Here is a 24,925-nt window from a genome sequence, read left to right as displayed (position 1 = left end):
AATGGGAAATAAAGTGAAAGCTTTAAAGTGAAAGCAGTAAAGTGAAAGCTGAATTTTATTTTTCTGTAAACAACATGTTAGCTGAGAGCCTCACATCACAGTCAAAAAACCAGTTGAGCCAAACCATTCATTTGTCTAGCAGGATTAGGATTGTCATTAGTTTTCTATAGCCAACTGCACACAAAAGAATGATATAGCAAGCATTCCCATCTAGCTGATTCCCTGGTGTGAATGATGAGCTAGCCATTGACAGCTGGGTCAAGAGAAGGCAGTCTTTCTTCTGCACAGGTCCAGAGCAGGTCATGAACTTAACCCTGGAGCGATAGCAAGATGCCTTAAGTGCTCTGCTATCACACCCTAGTTCACATTACAGCACATATTGACATATCTTGGGGGCCATATTCATGCCTGAGCTTTCCCCTCTGAAGACTCGGGTGCAGAGTCCCACATGAAGAAAGTACACCTGGAAGGAAAATGTGGTGGAAATAAAGCAGCTGCACACTCCTTTACACCGGAAGGCTTATAAGCTACCACCAGGGACCAAAGGAGAGTCATACTGCTAGAGAAAGGGAAGTGGCTGTAAGAAATTTTGGTTCAGTGAAAACCCTGAGCAACCTTTGCTAGCTGTGCTTTTAGGGAATGCCTACATCACATTGGGATCAGAGTAGGGAGCACCAGAGAAGCACACATACTGCTCAGGTGTTAAACCAGGAAATGGGTGTCATGCAGTTGCCCCATGCTTTAGATGCATATCAATAAGCACACCTAAAACAGAGGGCTTATTGACATGTTCCCAGCACCAATCTAAGGAAACTACATTACATCTTTCATCGTCCAGGGAGCAGGCATGCAATGCTTCACTGCATTGACCTTAATGCAATCTGGGAGCAATGTAGCATGGTCTCAGAAAGTCCCCAGTGGAATTTAAAGACACTTCACTCTGGAAGTCTCAGAGGACAATACAGGAAACAACACTCTTCTTCCAGGGTAAATCATTATTGAGGTACAAGAAGATCTACTGGCACAAGGATAACTGTCTGCACCTTTATGTACCAGCTTGTGAATTTGGCCCACAGATGTTGAAGGTTCATTTAGAAACATAAGACAAATAGAGAATTTGCTGACCTACTGAGTGCACCCCTCAGTAGTCTCCTTTGCTATGATAACTTAATTCTGGACGAGGCAGCTGATGTTATTCTGACTTAATTTACATTGTTGCAAATCAGAAGCAAGTCCAGTGAAGCATAGTGAATTCATACAATGTTAAACCAGTATAAAGAAGGTAAGTCTGAGGCACCCTCTACATATTATTTCTATTGTGCAATTACCTTGTTAATTGTGCAATAAATTTAGACTGGTTACACATGCAAATTAACTACCATGCCTTAAAAAGGTCCAACCAGCTATAAAGTTAGACGTTGGAAAGGTGTAGTAACTTTATAGCTGGTTTCTATCCAGTTTTAATTTGCACATGTAGGCAGTCCTGTGGCTAAAAGACAGCAGCTGCTGCAGCCATTGGAGTCTCCCAGCCACAGGGGAGTGGGGTGCTCCAGGCAGCAGCTGAGAGATTGCAATGGCTGAGATATCATAGCAGCTGCAATCTCCTAGCTGTGGAGCATTGCATGCACCTCCATAGGCAACAGGTAGGGGGTGCCTAGGGGTGCACGTGCCCTGCCTGATGTGGCTGGTGCCTCCCCTGACAGCCAATGTTAATACTGTCAGTAGGGCTGGTGCCCCTCCTGACACAGCTGCCGCTGTCGGGGCCTTTTGCAGGTGCCGCCCCCCCTGATTCAGGAGGCACTGGTCACTCACGTGCACCCCTGCAACTGGGAGACCACAGCAGCACCCTGTAGCTGCAGGGACTGTGAGTTGGGGGCTGAGAGTACCATACCTGAGGGGGCTCTTGGTCTCAGTTGTACGTGGTCCCCTCAGCTGGGAGCTCTATCAGCAAAGGGGTCTTCCAGCCATGGGAGCCTGCTTCTTGCTGATGCAGGAGGAGTCCAGGATTGGGGTCCTCCAACACTACCAATAAGGTGCATTTGGATCCACAGTACACTTCCTGCTCGCACGTGTGGCATGGTAGGAGGCACGATTGCGTGGGTCTCACATTAGATCCCATTGCGCCTTTACCTGCACGTGTAGAGCGGACCTGAGCCAGGCTTAATGTCTGCTACAGCATGGCGGTGAGGGAAGTGAGTAATAGTTACATTCAATATTGGATCATCTTGAGCAGCAGTACAGTGCTATACAGGCAGTCCTTGAACTTACGACACAATTGGTTCCTGAAAACTGCGACTTAAGTCGAAACATTGTAACTTGGAACCAATTTTCTCATAAGAAACAATGTTATAAATGGGAGATAGCCTATCGGGCCTTGGTTCAAGAACCAATTTTCACCAAAAATACCCCAAAATGTTGTACTTGATCAATTATAGGTGAGTAATATAGCTACATTAATGTATTTATATTGTAAATAGCAATCATATTGATTTGGAAGGACTTCTTTGAGGTGACTTTGCTGGACTTTTTGAAGGGCTCTTGGTTGGACTTTTTGAAGGGTTCTTGGCTGGAGTCTTGGCTGCAGGTTTTTTTGGGGGCTTGTCTGTTTTCTTAAAGAAAGTGTCCAAGGAAGCTTGGACAGATGTTCTCCAGGGAGATGATTTACAAAGCGATCTTGTTCGTTGGCGTGGCATCACATCAGATCAAGCATTGTAAGTCGAAACTGATGACATAAAGTTGAAACGGTGTCAATTTATAAATGTTGTAAGTGCGAAACATTGTAACTCAAAACATTGCAAGTCGAGGACTGCCTGTAAATGCATTATTAACTGTATGTTAATCGTAGTATATGATTTTCTTTCAGTAAAGAATGGAGGCTTTGGTTCTTCTATAAAAAAAAACCAAAACATTATTGAAAAAAACACTCTGTAGGCTGCAGTGGTAATTTCTTTCCATAAGAAGTATGCTGTTCCATGGTTCATTAAACTCTGCAGAGCAAATGTGCACAGTTCCAAATGGGAGGTGAGGTAAAAGAAAAAATGCTGCTTTTAATGGCTGCATACTTCCCCTGGGACGTCAGCACAATATAGAGCTTTGATTGACCTGGAACAGTGGTAAAGTTACTTTCTGCCATTCACAAACATCAGCAGCTAGCCTTTCACCAGCAACCTGAGCAACTATTTGATTTTTATGCTCCATGCATTCTTACTCAGTAATTATTAAACAGTCCATCAAATATAGCATGCATTTTAAACTAGGAAAGTGACCTCATTTAAGCTGTGAACTTGTAACACTGTTTCCCTCAGCCCTTCTGTTCCCTAGCCATCACAAAACACCATTGTTCTTGACCCTGTGATTTAGACCACCTCAATTTATTTACCCCTATTGGAATATTTACCATGGATACTTCAAGTGAAAAACAGACCTCAATAAAAAATGTGCTTGCCTTGACTGTTCAGGTTCACGATACAATATCCACATGAGGGCTAGGAACAGACATAACACATAAACTGGTTTAAGTGATCAGAAACTGGTTTAAACCTGTAACAGAGCAGATGTTCAGTGCACATAAACCAGTTTGAAAATGGCTGAAATCGGTTAGAGATAAACCTGGTTGAATGTATCAGACTTAACTGATTGGGGTTAAACCAGTTTATGCAATGTCTATCCCAAACCCCTTGCTGGTTTAAGATAAACCAGACTTCCCCAGCATCCCCATATGCACTCTGGGCTGGGCGGGGCTTTCTGTTCCACAGCAGGGCTGGCCCCTCCCCTCTGCTCCCTGGGTGCAAATCAGGCACAGACTGCAGGTTGCTCCCTCCCTCCCCCTCACCACTCCCTGCTAAGTAGGAATTCCCCCCTTCCCTCTGCCTTGTGGAGAGGTGTCTGTGTATTAGCTAGCAGACCACATGCTGGCTACAGTCCCTGCTGAATCAATAGGCAGAATCAAGAGGTAGGTGGTAATGTCCCTCTGTTATTTTTTTAATTGGGTGATAAACCCTGAGTTAGGGGTGATACACAATGTTATCAATTCCCTGCTGGGCTAATCAGAGCATCCTGCTGGGGTCTGGCCATACTCCCCTGGCTCAGTACTGTGGAAGGGACAGGAGGGCTGTCCTAGCACCCCCCAGCTTTTAGCCTGAGCCACTGTAGGCATGTGCCTGCATATCTGAGATGTTTGTGCAGTTACAAATCGGTTCAGCCTTGCCAGGTTAGACTAACCTGCAAAGATTGAATCAATTCAGGCTTAGGCTTTTTGAATGTCTGTCCCTAGCCAAGAAAGTTAATGGAGGCATGGTTTGTTAACTTTGAATGGCTGCTAAGTGAGTAGGAGTTTGCTTTAGTCCTACAGATATTTATGTATGAAATTTCCCACATGGGGAAAATCATCATGTGAGTAATTTTGCTGTTATAGTGCTGCTCACCACTAGAGTTATTTAAATATAAACTATCTTTTCCATCAGAGGTTCAAGCCCAGTCCTCATCTGATGTGAATCAGCTCTATTGACAGTAATGGAATTAGATTGACTTACGGTAACTGAGGATTTGGTCCTCAAATTGTATTGTGCATGCCACTTGTATGAAAGCCTACAGACTCTCATAGTTTTCCAAGGCACAAAAAGTTTAACTGGAAGTATAATAAAACTACTTTAATGTTTATATAAACAGCTTCCAATTATAACAGTACACGTGAATATCTGTGAACTTAGTGGCATCTGGGAAGTGTTTGATACACATCCATAGATTACATAAGGAAAAAGTCCAAAGGATTTGTAATAGTGTTATTTTATTTTGTAATACATATCTATCTATTTTTTCATATACCTTATATACCCAAATCCAAGATGACTCTGAATGTAAGATGTTCCCCCAATAATTAGATCTTATACATAGAAAAATTATAAATGTGTTATAAATTACCATGTATAGAATCTAACTATTGGAGAATCATCTTAAATTTGTCCCCCTCACTGCTGTAGCAGGGAAAGCAATGGCAGGTGGGCATGTGGTAGGGAAGGCCATGGGCGGTTAGCTAGTGGGGGAGACGGTGGAGGGGCAGGCAGTAGGGGGCAGGTGATGGGGGGGAGAGTCAAACAGCCTGACCCCTACCCCTTACTCCCCACACGCACCTTGTCCTCTGCTGCCTGCCCCACCCAGTGCCTATGCACCCTAATGCCTGCCACACTCATCAATGCCTATCCCCCTAGCACCTGCCCCTCGCCCCTGTTACTTGTCCCACATGCTTGCAACCCCCTGCTAGGCACCTGCCTCCCTCAGGCATCCCCTGCCTGCCATCTTGTACTTAAAGTCAAGATGAGCCCCGCCCACCATTATAAATGGTGCAAAAACCTTTTCTTGAATTCATGTAAATATGTTATGTTTAAAAATAATTCTAAATGCAAATACCACATAAAATATTTGCATGCCTCACTAAATTAAGCAGTGATCTTGTATTTTAAGTACTGAGAATGGTTTCTATTTTGGTTTCTCCTGAAAACAAGTCCTTGGTTTTGTGAAGACTATTTTTGATGGGGACAGGAGTAGACCCCTTTGTTGCACAGATCTACTTGTACTACTTATGTTTTAGCTTTTGAGTAGCTTTTATGTTGAATTGGCCATATCCTATGGTGGGGTCCTAAATACAGACAGTTACCTAGTGAGGATCAGATTTACCCCTCAGTTTTTTAGGATTTAAATTCCATTTTCTAGGCGTTGGGGCAGACATTCAAAAAGCTTGAGCCTGAATTGATTCAATCTTTGCAGGTTAGTCTAAACTGACTAGGCTGAATCAGTTTGTAAGTGCACAGACTTCCCAGAAATGAAGGCACATGCCTGAAGTAGCTCAAGCTACAAGCTGGGGGACACTAGAACAGCCCTCCCTTCCCTTTCATATTGCTGAGCTGAGGGGGGGCATGGCCAGGTCCTGGAAGGATGTTCTGATTAGGGAGGGGTTCCCCCCCTCCCCTCCCGACCAGCCCAGCAGGTTATTGATAACACAGTGTTTATTACCCCTAACTCAGTGTTTATCACCCCATTAAGAAAACAGCACAGGGACATTACCAGCTACCTGTTGATTCTGCCGTGGTCCCATCTGCCATAGCATGGACCAGCATGTGGTATGCTAGCTAATGCTGAGAGGTGTCTGTGTATGGCAGAGGGGACTGGGGAATCCCTGCTTAACAGGGAGTGGGGAGGAAGTGGGGGGGGGGGAGCAGAGGGAAGACAGGCAGATGCTTGCAGTCTCTTCCAGAGCAGCAGCCAGGGAGCAGAGGGGATAAGGCAGCTCTGCTGTAGAGCAGAGAGCCCTGCCCAGCCCAGAGAGCATGCCGAGATGCTGGGGGACTCTAGTTTAACTTAAACCAGCAAGGGGTCTGGGACAGACATTGCATAAACCAGTTTGACCCCAATCAGGTAGGTCTGATACTGCATTCAACCAGCTTGAACTCAAATGTGTTTCAGCCATTTTCAAACTGGTTTATGTGCACTGAACATCTATTCTGTTACAGTGTCAAACCAATTTCTGATCACTTAAACTGGTTTATGTCTAATGTCTGTCCCTAGCCCAGGAGAGAGAGGCAATTTTTCTAAAGTCATCACTGACCATGCATGCTCTCCAGATCTGATTCTTTATGGCGTTACTCCAGTTTTATATCAACACAGCTCCACTGAGTGGATGTAATGGAAATGATGCATTAATTTAAATGAAAATGTATCGGTAGTGAGCAGCTCTCTGAGAAGTGTGAATTGTCTCATACCAATTTGACTCAGACATTCAACTTTATTGTTCATTCTGGTCTTGCACAAAACATTCAGGCAAATTAGGTGACACTAAGTGAATGTGGCAAGCTGCCAAAGCAGAAATGAAGTTCTCTGCCATCCCAGTACTTTCCGGTAATTACTGTTTCCAAGAGAAACAGTCTTACCTCTAGCACTCATTACAGAAGTGGTAACTTTTCTCCCTAGTAGTAATCTATTTAAAGTTGACCGTTTTGTTCTGCTCATTTCTTCTCATGCTGTTGTGCACCAAAAAATGAGCATGCATGTCAAATGTTCTCAGTTTTATTAATATTACATTCCCATTTCAAATAATGTAAGCTGCAGAGGTAATCTTTAGTGACATTTGACATCTTTTTCTTCAGACAGAAAAAGTCCAACAGATGGGCTCATTGCTATACAATCTTTTGTAAAGAATTGTGCAAGTCTAACATGAAATCATCTAGGTCTTCTGCTTCAGTCTTTTGAAATGGCATGATCTGCTTTTAAATCCACTGTGGATGGAATCCATTACTTTAATTTCAGAAGGAAATAATATAAGAATCACTGATTTGTACCAACCATACACAGACTAACTTAGAAACCTGGGGTGAAATCCTAGTTTGATTGAATTTGGTGGGGACAGGATTATGACTCTTTTTTATTGAGTCAAATTCCCAGGTGGTCTTTGGTATGTCTGTAAACTCCATCCAACCGAAGGACCCAGTAACAACATGGTGGGGCTACTCATGGGGAGGGGTAGCTCTTACAAAATACCACAATGTTGCAACCTCCAGAGTAAGACAAATATAGGGCACCTCAAAACCCTAGCCCCCACTGCCTTATGGGTACTCATTGGTTGGAGAAATTTTAAGGGACATCACCCTTGCTGAGGCATTAGGCAGTCAGCAACAGTTCTTACCTGTTGCTGTCTGGCAGAAGCTACATCCATTGAAGCACTGACTTGGTTTGGCCTTTGATTTCTGTCTCAGTGGTCTAAAGCAGGGATGGTAGGTTTTAGGCAGCCTGCACTTCTCCATACTCTTGCCTAGCAAGACCTTGCATCCAAGGTCTTGGTGTGATGGTCACAGGACTCTGTACAAGTGGGTTTATCATTATCAGACACCTGACTAGACCACTTAATGTGTACACCATGATCCAGAGGCTCGATAGTTGCCTACTAAATCCCTGTTTGCGCATATGAAAATGGTACAGTTTCATTTCATATGTATGGGGCAGGGTTTGAAAATGGGATTGGTATAGAATCACTGTCTATTGCCAGCTTTCTCTGTACAAGTATTTAAAAGCAGAAATAGGGCTGGTAGACCCTTTTTGCTTAGATAGCATTGGCAGGGGCCTGAGAAGTAAGTTAACCTGTCAGTCTGGAGAGAAAGACATGAAGATGGCATTCAAAATCTGCCTGGTAGCCACAGAACTGGGAGGGAGTGAGTTGAAACAGCTCTACAGTTTAGGGAGGAGATTTGCTACTTCATAAAAAAAAAAAAATTCTCAGTGATCTGTCTGGCTGCTTAGGCACATTGCTCAGCCTAATTGCTCTAGCTGGCTTCTGATGATGAATGAAAAAGCACCACTCCCTTGCTATTCCTTGAGTATAAGGAAAGCATATGAAAAATATGGTTTAGATTGATTTCTGGGTTTTTCGTGTGTTCTGTTTGGAAAATCTCAGCTGCACGTAATCATGTTGCTTTATATGCAAGTGCAGATTGGGCCCTCACCAGAGCTGACGTATTTAGTGGACACACCTGCCTCAGTGTCCTAGCTATGCCAAGTTGGAAAGACTGGCTCATGACAACATTATGTTAGTTTCATTAGTTCTCCATAGGGATTTCTGAATTTGTGTAGCAAGGAAATTTTCTCCCACCTTCTAAGGAGATGAGAAAAATAACTGTCTTCTTTCTTAATATCCACACATAATACACACAGCTATGTAGTTTGCTAGTTTAAGGTCTGGTGAACTGGCAGATGCCCCTTTAAAAGTGATGGGCAAGCTTAAATAGATGAAAAGTCTTTAGAGGATAAAATGAGAATATTGTCCTTCCATTTTATGTTTTGAAAACTAGGGTGTTTCTAGAGGTATTATGACCAAGAGGGCTCCTTTTTTATCTCCTGCCTATTCCCTAGTTCAAGAGAGCAAATTTAACTGGTGGCATAATTGCAGGCTATGTGTGACCTCAGAATTTTCTCTGTGGTTGGTCTAATGGTAAGTAACTTTAGTGAGATGTCAACATATGCTTCAGTGAATTACTGAACTGGATCCATTGCAAACTTTAAAAAGAAGGAGGAGGGGAATATAGTAGGAACAAAATTAAATTTCTCCTTCCTGACTAAATCATATGACTTCAGATGAATCTGAGATTAGTACTGTTAGACAGATGGCAGCAAATGTAACTATGTGCTAGTTCTGCCTACTGGCTGACTCGAATGAATGATATTTGATCAAACCATATATATGAATTGAAAAGTCCAGCAGTATAAAAATGAAGGCTTTCTTCAGGGTTTTTTTTTCCCAGCTGTTGATTTTGGAACAACACTTAGTTCAATGGAAATGTTTTAAAAAGGACAGAAAATATAATTAACACAAATTTGAGCCTTGAATGGAAAGAATGAAATGTTAGTAACTGCCACCACCCCTGGACTGTTTAATTTCTCATGTGAGGTACACCCAACACAGCACTTGGATCCACAAGTTACTAAGACAGCACAGTTTCATAGCTGGTAAGGTCAGAAGGGACCTGAGCATATCATCAAGTCCAACCCCCTGCCATGGGTAGGAAAGAATGCTGGGGTCAAATGACCCCGGCTAGGTGATCGTCTAGCCTCCTTTTGAAGAACCCCAGGATAGGAGCGAGCACCGCTTCCCTTGGAAGTTTGTTCCAGATCCTCGACGCCCTGCTTGTGAAGTAGTCCTTCCTGATGTCCAGCCTGAACCTACTCTCAGTCAACTTATGGCCGTTATTTCTAGATACTCCTGGTAGTGCTCGGGGGAACAGGGTCTCTCCCATTCCCCACTGGTCCCCCTTGGTAAGTTGATAGATCCAGATCCCCTCTCAGCCTTCTCTTGTGGAGGCTGAACAGGTTCAGGTCCCGTAGACTCTCTTCATAGGGCCTGCCCTGCTGCCCCCTGATCATGTGGGTGGCCCTCCTTTGGACCCTCTCAATGCTGTCCATGTCCATCCTGAAGTGCGGCACCCAGAACTGGATGCAGTACTCCAACTGCGGCCTGACCAATGTCGCATAGAGGGGGAGGATCATCTCCTTGAACCTGCTCGTGATGCATCTGTAGATGCATGACAAGGTGCGGTTAGCTTTACTGACCAAATTCTCACATTGGCGGCCCATGTTCATCTTGGAATCAATAATGACTCCAAGATCCTTTTCTCCTTCTGTGCTGATGAGAAGGGAGTTCTCCAGCCTGTAGGTATGCTGCTGGTTCTTCCTTCCCAGGTGCAGTACCCTGCACTTGCTAGTATTGAAATCCATCCTATTCTCATCCACCCACTTTTCCTCATCTGCCCACCCCTTAACCTGTCGAGATCTAGTTTCAGCCTGTCTCTCTCCTCCAGTGTGCCCGCTTCTCCCCACATCTTAGTGTCATCCGCGAACTTGAACAAGGTGCTTTTCACCCCCTCATCCAAGTTGCCGATGAAGATGTTGAACAGTGCGGGCCTGAGGACCGAGCCCTGGGGGACCCCACTGCCCACATCCCTCCAGGTCAAAAATGACCCGTCCACCACTACTCTCTGGGTGCGACCCTCCAGCCAGTTGATGACCCATCTGACTGTGTAGGCATCAACACCAAAATCTCCTAATTTTTTAATGAGAATGGGGTGAGAGACAGTATCAAAGGCCTTCCTAAAGTCCAGAAAGACTACATCTACTGTGACACCTGCGTCCAAGGATTTTGTGACCTGGTCATAGAAGGCCACCAGATTGGTCTGACAGGACCTGCCTCTAATGAACCCACGTTGGTTGCCCCTAAGCATACACTCCCCTGCTTGCCCCTTGCAGATGTGCACCTGGATAATTTTCTCAAAGAACTTACCCAGGACCAAGGTAAGCCTAACAGGCCTATAATTTCCTGAATCCTCCTTCCTCCCTTTTTTGAAAATGGGGGCCACATTGGCCCTTTTCCAGTCCTCTGGCACCTCGCCAGAGTACCACGAGTGCTTGTAAAGCTGTGCCAGGGGTCCCGCAATGACCTCTGCCAATTCCCTCAGCACCCTTGGGTGGAGATCATCTGGACCTGCTGATTTTGAACACATCCGGTCGCACCAGAAGTTTCCTAACTAGGTCCTTTCTGACCCTAGGCCTGGCTGTGCCTCTCCGGAGTCCATCCAGAATCTCGGTGCGGGGGATGTCCTGGTCCCTGCTCAGAAAAATGCAGGCAAAGAATTTGTTAAAGAGGTCAGCTTTATCGTCTGGTGCAACCACCAGATTGCCAAAAGTATCCTGCAGGGGCCCCACATTACCCAGTGCCTTCTTTTTACTCCCTATGTATTTAAAAAAGGACTTCTTGTTATCTTTGATCCGGGTCACTAGTTCTGTCTCCGCCTTGGCCTTCCTAACAGCCCCCCTACAGTCTCAAGCAATGGAGGTATAATCCTCCTTGGTGATGGCCCCTCCCTTCCATTGGGTGTACACCTCCTTTTTAGCTTTCAGACATTCCTGAATGCCTTTGGTGAGCCATGGGGGCTTTTGAGCACTCTTGCCCGCTTTGATTCGCGTTGGGACTGTCACCCTTTGGGCTTCGAGGATCATCTCCTTAAGGAACAACCACTCATTTTGGACTCCCAACTCCCTTCCCCTCCGGGACCTCAGTGCCTCCCCAACTAATCTCCTTAACTCATTGAAATCGGCCCTCCTGAAGTCAAAGGCTGCTGCCTTACTACAGGCCTTTGACACCCTGTGCTGGATGGTGAATTCCAGTAGGCGATGATCGCTATCGCCTAGGTGATCGAGCACCCGCAGTCCCCTCACCAGTTCCTGGCCAGGACCAGGTCCAGCAAGGCATTTTCCTTGGTGGGACCATGCACCTCCTGGGTTAGGTGGAGGTCCTGTATCTCGGCTAGGAACCTACGTGAGCGGTCAGACCTGGTTGACTGCTCCTCCCAGCAGATGTCTGGGTAGTTTAGGTCATCCATGATGACCGTGTCCCTTGACTTAACTGCCTCTACAAGCTGACCTGAGATTTCCCAGTCTAGCTCTTCCCCCTGGTTGGGTGGTCTGTAGTAGACACCCACCGTTAAGTCCCTTTCCCCCTGACTCCATTGTATTCTAACCCAGAGCACTTCAGTCTGCCCCTCTTCTGACCCAGTACTGTTTGTTGAGGACGTGTATTGCTCTTTGACATAGAGCGCCACACCCCCACTTTTCCTTCCCGTTCTATCCTGCCTGTACAGTCTGTAGCCCTTGATGTTTACCACCCAGTCATGGGTTGAATCCCACCATGTTTCTGTGAACCCCACTATCTCCGGGTTTGTGTTAGCTAGCAGGAGGGCAAGTTCCTCCTGCTTGTTCCCCATACTACAAGCATTAGTGTAGAGGCATTTAAAGCCTCCTGTGGGTGTATGCACACCCCCCCCCCCCCGATCCCAGGACTATCCAAACCCTGACACTTACCTGGGTACTTCTTGTGCTCATTGCCTGTCTTGGCTGGGAAGTGTTGTCATTTCCCCCTGTGGCCCCATCTCCCGGCGAAACTAATTTAAAGCATGCTGTACAAGATTAGCCAGCCTGGAAGAAAAGACACGCCTGCCTTTAGAGGAGAGGTGAAGCCCATCCCACCCGAGATACCTGTCTGCCACCTGAGATACCTCTGCCTTTGCCCTTTTGGTGAGATTAACCTCCAGAAATCCCTTTGTTTCCTGTGCCTCTCTTTGGAGATTGAAGATGTGGCTCTATTTAGAGACAGACTATTTGAAACATATACCCAGCAACATGTTTCCTTAAGACTTAGCAGATCAAGACAACAAAGAAAAGAGAATTAGAACATATGAAACATTGTGTAACATAGCAGCCTATTGCTTAACCTTTCATTAACTAAACTAGGTGTGGCATTTTAAGCTTTGTTACAGAGGAATGATATATATATATATTAACATGTACCCTTCTCTGATTTTCCTTGCTCAGCTTATCAGTTCCTGGTGATGTATAGGAAGTTCCTCTTTTCTTCCTATACTCAGTGAAGTGGAATGCTTACTTCACTAAATTCCATTTCTTTAGATTAAATATGATGATTGACTTCTGATTTAAACTGTTGTTCTTTCCAGTGGAGCCAAGTTTTTCCCTCCAGCTGAATATACCCAGTTGCCAAGCGTGCAGGAGAGGGAGTTTGTTTAGATGTGATAATTTTGAAAATTTACTTAATTAATCTTTCTTGTGATTACACAGACATATTAAGGGAATACAAACATTTAGGCCCAATGCACAACTCTTGTAATAAGTAATGATATAGCAGGCCCTAAGTATCACAGTAGAGAAGCCTACCAGCAGACATTCTTCATATGCAAACTTGATGTGTACACACACACACACACACACACACACCCTTTCTTTTCACAAAAAATCAGTTGTCCAAAACTGAGGTGCATGTCTTAACAGGAGAACATGATTTTCTACCCAGAAAAGAAGCACTTGCTTTGATTCCTGCTCCACCAATCAGCAGCAGCAACATTTCTGTTCAGGCAGCTGAGGGAATAAGTTGACTCATTGTTCTTCATTCCACAGGTATTGACAAACATCTCTCCTTTTTCATGGTGTTGACGTTCCACTAATCAAGCTAACCATTTTTCTGGCAATTTTGCTGTCTGCTAGCTATTCCTAGTCTCTTTTCCCTTATTTTAGTGCCTTGCAAACTGTTTTTAGCTCTTTTGAAAAATGTAGATCCAACCATGGAGACTTCAGGGCACCTAGGATTTCAGCTTTTGGTTAAGCAGGAAAGGGAGTGTGAGACAGTGGAAGATCAAGCTCTGTTCCTGCTCTATGCAGCCATAACTGTGGAAAAATCTTTTTTTCTTCATTCTGCCCTCCACAAAACAAGGTGTGTGCCTGCCTTGGGGGCATATGGTATGCAAGCAAATATGCTATTTTGCAAAATCTTTCAGGCACCAGGCAACTGTAACAGCCCCCTCCTATCTCCCCTGCAATGTGCTGTGGTGCTGTAGTATGCATTCTTTTATAACTTCACAGCTACCATGGAACTCTGCTGGACCACAAAGAAGGCGGGTGTATTGGAATGAGGGCTCCAACTAACATTTCTAAAATTTGTTTAAAATATGTGATTTACTTGATTCCCCATCAGGCTGATTCCATAATAGAGTGATTTATGATTGCAGTGTCAAGTTGCCAATAGGGCCACACAACTGACTTAAAGTTGGATAGTTGAAGAAATTGTAAACTAGAGAATGAATAGCACTGGATCATTTCTTTAGCCTCTCCTGAGTGAGGCTGAAGGGAGCATTCAGCACATTCCTGATGGAGACAGAATGCTGAGGTTTGAATTGGCAGTATATTTCCCCTTATGAATCTATTACTTTCAAAGTCACATAACAAACACTAAACATGGCAGAGTTTTCCTTGCCTTTTGAAAAAGTGTATTACAGTTTGTGCTTCCAAAAACCAACCATAATGAGCTGCCCCATTTCTTTTTCTTCTGATGACAGCTGGTACTTTCCCTGCCTTCTTCAGCATTTAGAGAAATCACCGTATTTGAGGACTACCACATTCCTTTTTTATATTTATCTTGTTAAGAGCCTTATACTCTGACACAAACGCGTTTTTGTTTGTTCCACAGGATACTATGGCGATGGTCTAAATGCCATCATTGTGTTTGCTGCATGTTTCCTGCCAGACAGCAGTCGAGCTGATTACAACTATGTCATGGAAAACCTTTTCCTGTGAGTGATATGTGTGAACAATGTGACAGTCTTCTGAGTTAATACCTGTAATTATGTAGTGATAGATAACCTGTCTTTAATTATGAGATAATTTGAGGTATTAAAAGGGGATCATTTAAATGCCAAGGAAAAAAGCAGTCTTAGGTACGTTGCTCAGTGAAGCCGTTATGTTAGTTGATCATAATAAAAAAATAGAGCATATTTGCCAAGATCCTACTGTAATCGTTCCTATTTAGAGCTTGCTGTAATTATTCTCCAAATGACAAGGATTATAATATCTCCATGCTACCTAGATCTGAAATCAATGAACTGCTTCATCAGTGGGTGCTAGCCATGGATGAGAGGAGAGCAACCTCCAATATTTTTGACCATCTGTTCATTTTTCACTCCGTTGATATAATGTATTATTTGGATGAATGTACCCCCTAAGAGTCCTGGTTCTGGACCACAACCCCATTGTAATACATGGTGCATTCATACAAAACCAAAAGATGACCCCTACCAGAAACATTGCCCAAACATGGAAGCTCCACCTGTTTCAGCTGCTTCTCAGTCAGTCAGTGCAAATGTCAAAATTCAATGAGGACAGGCCTTTGAATTTAGCCAAATGAGTCCAATAAATATTGTTTAACAAGAAACAAGATAGGTCCTAATATCAACTTGGCTTAGCAGCAGGCTAATGGGATGATTTGAGCTGTCTCCAGACTGCCCCACTTCATGCTTCTGAAATCCCAGTTTGTCTGGCCTTCCAAAGCCTCAAGACCAAATTCTCCTTAGGTCTCCATAATTACAAGTTTTGCACTGGGTGCTTTATAAGAAAATGCTGAATGCTGCCAGAAGAAAAAAGACTTGCAGGTATTTCTCCCCTCCGAATTTGATGGTAAGTTCATGCCTAATTCTTGGGAAAGGATATCTCAGCTAAAGAGAGAGATTGCAGGCCATAACAATTAAACGTAATGGGGTAGTATGCTTAAAAAATGCCCAATTATTGCAATTCAGTTAAAGCACAAGAAAGCAAAAAAAAAAAAAAGCCCCACAATAGCACTCAAAACATGCTAGTTCAAACACATGCTTATCTATTGCACTTCGCAGAATCACATTGAACTTAAAGCTGCCCAGCTATTGGAGTGAACCATCAGTGGATCAACTGACACTGCATGTTTCTTAAGTCTTTGAAGAAATGTGATTGGAACCTTAGACCAGATTTATACAGGTATCTGAAGACCAGGGTATAAATAGGTGCTTAGTAGTGCTTTTGGTAATACCACTAGGCTTCTGTCTGTGCCCTACAATATCTGTAAAATATAGCCCTGTTTTTATTTATTTAGAAGTCAGAGGGTATTGTGGATAATATGCTAACAGTCATAATAACCATTGGGAGTAAAGAGAATTATTCAAGGATTTTTAACATCAAATAGGCTCTTTCATGTTGATCATGTCTGACCATGACAGAGGCATTAGAATGTCACCCAGTAGTCCCTGAGTGAGAGTTATTCTTTGCTTCTATAAAAGCTTTGGGTGAATTATAGAAGTTAGCATTTTAGAGCAAACAAGGTTTTTTTGTGAGGCCTAGAGCTAGACCCCACATCATGAGGGGAAACACTGGTTAAAAAAATATAGTGGGTAAAAAGAGCATAGGCTCTTGACTAGAAGGGCCCTACTGAAGGACTCTGTCGCAGGGCACCTCAGTGCTCTGCTCCTAGAGAGAGGAAGATTTTAAAATGACTGGCATTTTCCTCCCTTCAAATCTATAGTATTCAGCTCAATTTGTTGATCTCACAATTGCTGGTAATGATGGATATATTTAGACACAGTATCTTCTTACTAAGTTAATACTAATAATGGATTTCAATAGGGACTGTATCAGCCAGTGTTTAGGGTGCCTAAGCCTAAAAACTTCAAGTGGTTAGACAGACAACATACAGATGCAAAGAAGGGGAAGAAGGGCAGTACAAATCTCTGCCTGAATAATGATGAGTGACAGTAGCATGGATAGATCCACATATTTAATTTACTTAATGTCTCTCTTATATTTGTTGAAAAAGGTATTACAGGCACTCCCCTTTGGTAAGAACACAGCTTTTTATTTTTGAGCTGAAGAAGTGTATTGTAAGAAGAAATATAAGAAAGAGATTAGATTGAGAGGCTGTCTAACTCTTCAGTGAAAGGTGTAATTATATGCACAAATTGATCGGCATTTGCAATGTGAATGTGCAGTTTCCAAGGGTGTGGTTCAGTGATGTTTCCCTGTAGTTTTTATACAGGTACCCCCCTGGGCTGGATGATGGAGTTCAAACATTTTAGAAGGGGTATTAACCCCAGGCTTCAAGGCACTTGGCATGTTGGAATTGTTAGAGATTTGGATAACACATAATGCAAATGATGTACGTATTAGTCCACCTTTGCCTCTGCCTCTCTACCTGTACTAGCTGCTGTTGGAGGCAACATCTTGGATTAGATAAACCTTAAATTTGTTCCAGTCTGCCAACTATGATGTTTCCAAGGTAGAGTCGCAAACTGGAGTTGGAAGTATCCAGCTGGGCTAGACCATGTGTTTCTATGCAGTCCAACCCAGAAATTAAATTTGTCCTTTAATTGGATTGATTGAACAGTTATTCCCATAGGGGTAAATCTCATCCACAAAATATAGCTCGGTCATAATACTGACTTCAGAACTGAAACATTCACAGCAGGGTTATGCACACTTCTGGAGCATTCTGCTCAGAAAAAAAACTGATGGTTACAAATACCAAGGGGTACTCTGCCCTCGGAGAAGCAGGTAGGTGCACAGTACCTACTGGTTATGTGGATTAATAGTTTTGAAGTTTAAAGCTTGGTAATTACTATTCCTAGTCACAGAATATGGAGCAAAAAATTGCACCTTTAAGAACAAGATTTAAAGGCCTTATTTGGCTCTTATTTTTGGTTTAAATACCATTTATTCCTAGTAAACGTGTCAATGATGAATGCTGAAGTTAAGATTCTTTTATATACCCTAGTTAATGTCTCACTATCACTTGGTAACTTCAGATTCTTCTATCAGGGTCTTGCAGGTTGAATCTGTAAAGTTAATATGTTTACGGGAAGGAGGGGAGAAGGAACACGCTATAAAGATGAAGCACTCCAGACTTGCTTTCTGAAAGAAGGTTATATGAAGATGCAGATAAGATTATAGCTTCATGTCAAGCTTCCGTGAATTAACCTGAAAGCAGTTGTAGATGTCTGATTTTAATTTAAACACAAAGAAAATATTGTTTTGTTTGAAGTTGCTTAGTGACCATTAATTTGTGTGTAGTAGATTGCTGTTGATTAGTATTAAATTAATAATATAAAAATCCAGCTCTCACTCGCTTGCCTTTTGTCTCTAATTAGATATGTAATAAGTACCTTGGAGCTTATGGTAGCTGAAGACTATATGATTGTCTACTTGAATGGGGCAACTCCAAGGAGAAAGATGCCTGGACTTGGCTGGATGAAAAAATGTTATCAGATGATAGATCGGCGGTAAGCATTCTGCATTCTACACTCAGATCTATCCCCACTAGACTTCTGTTTAAAATGCCATCCACTTGCATCTCTCCTCTGTGTAGAGCTTACATTATATTTTTCATTAGATATAGTCTGTATAAAATATTTTTATTTTTAAGAAACTGAAGCATTGTTTTCCCCCCAAATCAGGTTAAGGAAGAATTTGAAATCATTTATAATTGTCCACCCATCTTGGTTTATCAGAACAATTCTAGCAGTGACACGACCTTTTATAAGGTAGGCAATTAACATTGGTTTTCTTTTAATTCAGTCCCCTTCCAAAGATGACCCTGAATGATCAGATATAGCTTTTGTACCATAGGTAATTCCTAAAGTTATGAAAGCTGAAATGTGTATTCAGATATTTAGATAAACACAAATGACAATTTGGTTAAAGTTGAGTGCAAAAGCTTGACATATTGTGGCAGAGCGCCTTTGGTGCTTCCCACTTTAAGGGCCAGAGGAGACATCAGGGCACCTGGCAGGTGTGAGCCAGGGTAACGAGGCAGTCACATGACTGCAGGGGGGCCCTAGGATTGGAGGAAGGGGCTAAGCAGCTGCCATCTCAGATTCAGGCCCTCAGGGCTGAGGCAGCAGTTGCTGCAAGCAGCCAGGGAAAGAACACCACCCAGCTGGAGCTGCTCAGAATGTCTTGGAGGTAAGGGCAGGAGCTATGGGGATGGCAGGAGGCTCTTGGTCCTGGGTATGACCAAAAACTACATCCTGATGGGGAAGGATGTCCTAGAGGGAATGCCTGTGGTAGGGTAGTTTCCCAGAAGTGCCAGGCCAGTTGCCACCCCAGTAAAAGGCGGGTAGGGGCACCTTATAACCCCAGCCTCCACAACTTAGTGGGAAATAGAGAAGGCAGTGGGGCCAAGCACACTTAGGGAAAGGCACCTGAGCCCATGGGGGTGTAAGACCCTGAGGCCCCACCATCAGGGCAGAGTATTGGCCCCATTGAGGGGGCGGAGTAAGATACCTGGTTGTGTAGAGTAGGGCTGTGAGGGAGACCTGAAGGTTATGCCATAGTGGGTGCAGAGTAGGGTTGCAAGGGGAGACCCGAAGGGCTGCACTAGAGTGGAATAGTGATTGAGCCCCAGTGAGGGGAATAAATTCAGCCAGAGGCAGAGTTGGGTCTCAGTGAGAGAGCGTGCAGTGCATGTGTGAGGATACCTAGGGCAAGCAGAGCCAAAGGCTGAGGGAAGCCAGTAAGGGGCTGGGGGAGCTATAGTGGGTAGCTTGGTACACAGTGAGATGGCATAGTTATGGTGAGCTCCAGGGGAGAGTGAGAGTCCCGAGTGAGACTCTGGAGCACAGGTTGGTGTGAGCCACTGTGCAATATGGATGCCATTGGCAAGGCATGGGACACGGTATAGGGAAGGTCAGAGCCATGTACAGTGCTCTAAGCATTGGGGCATTTAATGGGCAGCCTCCTGTATTCAACATCTAGTTTATTACACCAAGTCAAGGCAGGAGAGACAGGGCAGACTGGGTAGGCTGACATTGAGATCTGGCCTCGTGATGGACCCCTGTCACACACATGACGACATTAAGTAATTAATTGAATCCATTTCAGGGTTGGATTTGCACGTATCATTCAGATTCTACTTTTTAAAATTTCCCCTGATGTAGTTGTTGATACCAAATCAAGGTAAGTAGACAGGTGTGGATACAAGGCTAACTACCTACCCTCATAAAAAAACAAACCAAGTAACAGCAACAACAGCATGGCACTTGGTAGAGAAATAGGACTATGCTAGTATTTGATATAAATGGCCATTCAACAGAGAACTCTACTGTCCCCTTATGCTCTGTAAAAGCTACTGTGGAAAGGCAGTCGCTAGAAGACAGGACCCTGAACATTTTCTTACCAGAACAGAAGTAACAAAGCCACAAAACAGCACCTAAGAATAAAAATGCAAGTAGGCCCACCTTTTCTTTATAAATTCTATTAAGCATCAGTAAAAATCTGTCCTGCTTCTCTAAATTCCTTTTCTATCTCCATGCATAAACTAAAAATAGTTACCTGCAACAAAGATAACATGATTCATTATTTATGGTTTTAAAATTTACAACAAAAATATTTTCTTGTTGCACAGATTTAAGAACTTAGTTCTCCTTTGACTAATTGCCTTTGAAGAATTTTTCCATAGCCTTCCAGATGCTTTTATATCAGGGTAGCATTTGCAACACTTGCTTCAGCTGGCATTTCAGGTATTCCAGGTTGAGATCCCTAATAAGATGCTATATATTATCTTTTGGCAAGTTAAAAATAAATAGATATAATATGTTGCTTCTGTCATGGTCTAGATTTTATAGTTCAATTTCATACTCAATAGGCACCCTCCATTGCTATTTATTTATTTACTTACAATGGCCCCTTCTAATTTCCATTTTGGTCAATGAAAAGACTCTGGCTCTACAGTAGGAGAGAGATTAGACCCAGTATTATTTTTGTGTTGAACCAAATAGTTAAAGCTGCTTTATGAAACAGACCAGAAATGTGCATTTATCCTAATTGTTTACACAGCAAAGAATTGAAGTTGAACTAGTACTTATTCTAGATTTAGTTTCTAAATAACTGACATTTCACTATGTACTCAGTTCTTATGCCCTCTCTAGATGTACATGACTGTGGAATCCAGCAACACTTCATTGCTGGTACAGAGGGAGTCCAGGATTGCCATCCCAGGTTCCCCCTGCATCGGCAAGTAAAAAGCTCCTACAATTGTGAATCCTGTAGCTGATAGAACTTGGAGCCATGGGAGCACCTCACAGCCAGGACTGACAGTCCTGCAGCTGCAGACTCTCCACCCTGTCAGCCCCGCCACTTTATAGCTGGTTGCTGTCCAGCTTTAATTTGCTTTAATTTGCATGTGTAGCAGGGTCTGCTCCTGTGGCTGGGAGCTTGGTCAGCTGATGGGGCTCCCAGCCACAGGGGCAAACCCTGCTTCATGTGCAAATTAAAGTTGGATAGTAGCCCACTATGAAGTTAGTACACAGTTTCAAGGTCTATCTTTATAGCTGGTTGAACCTGTTTATAGTATGATAGGTGCTTTGTATGTGTTGCTGGCTTCCGTTAAGTGTGCAATACCTGTAACACATAGAAATGGCCTATATGAAGAGACAGTAAATATTGATTTAGCTGAGCACTGTCTGAGTTAAGCAAGGAACCTCAGAGCCTAAGTTGAGAGTAGACCTACACATGTGTGCATGTGTACACACACACTATAAATAGTATATCTCCTGGTAGGTTGTCATATCCCAGATATACATATTACAGATTTAACTGTTTTATTTAGTTATCATATATGCCCCCAGAACCTGAGAATCTCATCAGTAAACTGAAAGGGAGGCTACAAACAGGTAATTCCTCACATGGAGCTTTTGCAACTGAAGTGAATGCTTCACATTTTTGTGATGTATAGATGCACTCGAGGGGGCCTGATCTGTTTTAATGGCTCTCACTCAAAATATAAAACTACCTACACTATCAATGTTTTTAGTTTCTAATGCGCTCCTCAGTACTCGGTGAGATTCACCCCAGACACAGAGGAGAAAAGGTTCATTCCTAAATTCAGTCTTGCATAAGCACCTTGCTGTATGAAGGATCAGAAGACCGTTGTGACTGGATCAGTGGTCCTCAAGACACCCCCCCATAACTTTTCTGAATTTAGCAGCACCCCAGGACATCAGTTGGGATTTACTGAGCTAGAATCCAAATTTTTGAAAGCTTTATGGAGTCCTGCGTTGAAGCTAAAAAGGTTGAGCAACACTGACCTAGAACATGCCAAGGGAGGGGAATGGGTGCAGAACGTCAGCCTGCTATGCTTTCCAGTGCCTGGACCTCTCCCAACTTCTGGTCCATACCTGATGGTGCAAGGATGGCCCTTGCACCAAGGCTTCTCCCCTGGGGTTGTACATGCTGGTCCCCACAACCCTTCCCACTGGTCCTGGGAGCATAAGAAAAGCCACAGGGGTGAGCTAGACTGAAAAAGATCCACCTGCCACCTACCTGCACACAGTAGAGTGCAATGCTCAGTGTGGGGGTGGGCAATGCAGGCATGTTCAGCTGTGGTAGCAGTCCCCAAAACAGCAACCAGGGACATCACTGGTCTGCAAGATCCGCAGCGGGCTTGGGCACCTGGATGGGGAGAAGAGTGTTTTACTTGTCCCACACACACAGGCTGGGCACTGCAGTATGCCTCAAGGGATCTCATGGCACTCCAGTTGAGAATCATTGGGCTAACATATATACGGACAGTTTTTAGTCTGGAAAAAAATCAGTGCTCTTCCTGACTTCTGTTTTCTTTATTTGTAAGATTTTGCAGAGGAAAATGAAATCACCCATGGCATTTCTGTGTTTCAGCTCAAAATTCAGCAGTAAGATACAGTATGTCGGTACATTGGCAGAGCTCAGTGAGCTGATTCCAATGGAGTATGTACACATACCAGACAGCATTGTCAAGTAAGTGAAGTACATTAAGGATGAAGATATGTGTACTGATGAAAAATATTTTCATCATCTAACCAAGGTATTATTAATTGCCAGCTGGAACTGTAACCAGATTTTGCCTTCTAGATCCTGTTTCATGTAGGGTGACATCGTTATATAAGCAACTCGGGGTAACATTATTCAACAATCTGTTGGAGAGTTAGAAAATGTTTAGCTGAAATTATCAAGAATAAGAAGTTAATTCAACCATTTGAACAAGAGAGAAAAAATTCTATTTGTCCCTGATTTTACAGAGATCCCACTCCCAAACTCTGAAACAGCTAAATGTTCAGGTTGTGAAACAAGACAGATACTACATGGTCCTAATTAAAACAAACTCTTCACTCACTAATCAGAATGCAAAACGGGAATGCCTCCTCTTTCAAGATAATCATTTAACATTACATGCCTAAATTACTGTTCTGCAGTTGGGCTTTATTGGGTTTTTTTAAGCTTTAATCTTGGAGCACTTAGAATGAAAGCAATGATTCATAGATAGCCTGATTGATAAAGCTACTGGCTGTTAAGCCAATTTAGTAATGCCACTGTGATTTGAAAAGGAGACTTCCAAGGCTCACCTGTTTCTTTTCCAAGTGATTTGTCAAAGATAAGCAATCATTTAACGATAAGTAAGACTAAAAGGAAAGGGAAAACGCATTTTAATGTCTGCCTTATATGGGTATATGGTCCCTAAATGCCATCAAAATATGTTTGTTTAAAATGTACATGCAGCTGTTTGTGGGGGTGGGAAAGGCTAGGGCTATTGTTCATCTCAGATTGACATCTGTTTCAGAACTAGAAACAAGAGAAGCTGAAGTTATTCAGTAAAATTAAATGACCTGGAAGTCAATCACTGTTTCCTTGTGGGTCATTGTTGCAAAGTTACAGTGTTTCAGCATGTATTATTTATTTTTCTTCCCTGTGTCTGATTTATCATGTTTTGAACAAGGCAAAGACTGTTACCCTTTGAAGAGTAAATGGGAAAGGATCTGATAGTCTTTTCTTTAGCACGTTGGAGAGATTAGGTTTTCAGAAAGGGGAAAAACACCACAGTGTGTAGATCTGTTCTTTCAGAGACCCTTTCAGAGATGTTACAGATGCTTCCAACCTGGGCAGGTATTCTACTTGCCCAACCACTAACTGTGGAACCATAAGCTGTAGAGCCTCGTTTCCTTCACCAGGCTGATTGTTGCTCTGAGACGTGCAAACCCCTCAAATGCAATAACTCGGGAGAAGATGAGGGAGCCCAATTCTGCAATGCAAGGGTTCCAAGAGATAGGAAGGCACAAAGAGACGTTTCATTGTCTGTGCAACTTCTTTGTAAAAAATGAGGAGCAATGGTTGTGTTCAAGCTTTTCATCTGAGCAAGAGACTGTTAAATACATTAATATTCCAAAGCTGCAAAGTCTCCAAACAAATGTCTTTCACCAAAACTCTGTTCATTTTCTTTCCTTTCTTATTCTTTATTTCATGATATCTGTTTGGCCTCTCACTCCTTGACCCTTTCCAATCCACTTGCCTTGTCTTTTCTTTTCCTTCCATATGTATGTTTCTTTTTCACTTTGGCTTTGTGCAGACGTTACATCTAGAAGTTTGAGGGGCTAGATTGAGTTAAAAATGGTCCCTTGAACTAATTTAGAAATTTGATAGGTGCTGGGAGCACAGTGTAAGGTAAGCTGGGGAAGGGTGGGCAAGATGGGGGAGTTAGCAGGGGGACTTGGTGATTGTGGGGCTAGCAGGGTCCACAGGGTAAGTTTGGGGAATTGGGGAGCTAGCAAGTTCTGCAAGGGAGCTTGGGGTGCTAGCTGGGTCTGCAAGGGGAGTGGGGGGAATTGGAGGGGCTAATGGGGTCCTCTGGGGGGTTGGGGTGGTTGAGGACATGGCAGGATCAGAGAGCCTCTCTGATCCTACCAAACCCCCTGCCCTCCCCCAGCCCTGCCCCCTGATGTTGCTGACCGCCCCCAGTTCCAAAAACCACTCCCAAGGCTGGTTTTACCAGTGTTCACTGGTCCTGGGAGCCCAATTGAAGTAATTGGGGTGAAGGAGTTGGGGTGGGTGGCCTCATGGAGGGGTTTGGTGGAATGGGGAGTGTCTCTCTCCCCTGACCAGGGGCTATTTTTAGCCTCCCCTCCCCCCACCTGCAGATAAACAACACCCTGGCGATCAAATCCTCCCCCCTGCTCTGCCCCCCACCCTGACTTACTCCTGGCACCAGCAAACACTGGTAAAACTG

The 24,925-nt window shown here is 43.5% G+C and overlaps 1 protein-coding gene across 1 annotated transcript in view; it reads left to right on the top strand.

Moving 5' to 3' along the window:
* LOC102386459 (protein prune homolog 2) overlaps window positions 1-24,925 on the top strand; it is a 227,083-nt gene that overhangs the window by 192,605 nt on the left and 9,553 nt on the right. Inside the window, 4 exon segments of the mRNA XM_025191510.1 lie at window positions 14,567-14,669; window positions 18,042-18,173; window positions 18,348-18,434; window positions 22,567-22,665. Coding sequence (XP_025047295.1) covers window positions 14,567-14,669; window positions 18,042-18,173; window positions 18,348-18,434; window positions 22,567-22,665 — 421 coding nt within the window.

Source organism: Alligator sinensis, unplaced genomic scaffold, assembly GCF_000455745.1.
Source record: "Alligator sinensis unplaced genomic scaffold, ASM45574v1 scaffold728_1, whole genome shotgun sequence".
Lineage (NCBI taxonomy): Eukaryota > Metazoa > Chordata > Crocodylia > Alligatoridae > Alligator > Alligator sinensis.
This window is presented reverse-complemented; position numbering and strand designations above follow the sequence as displayed.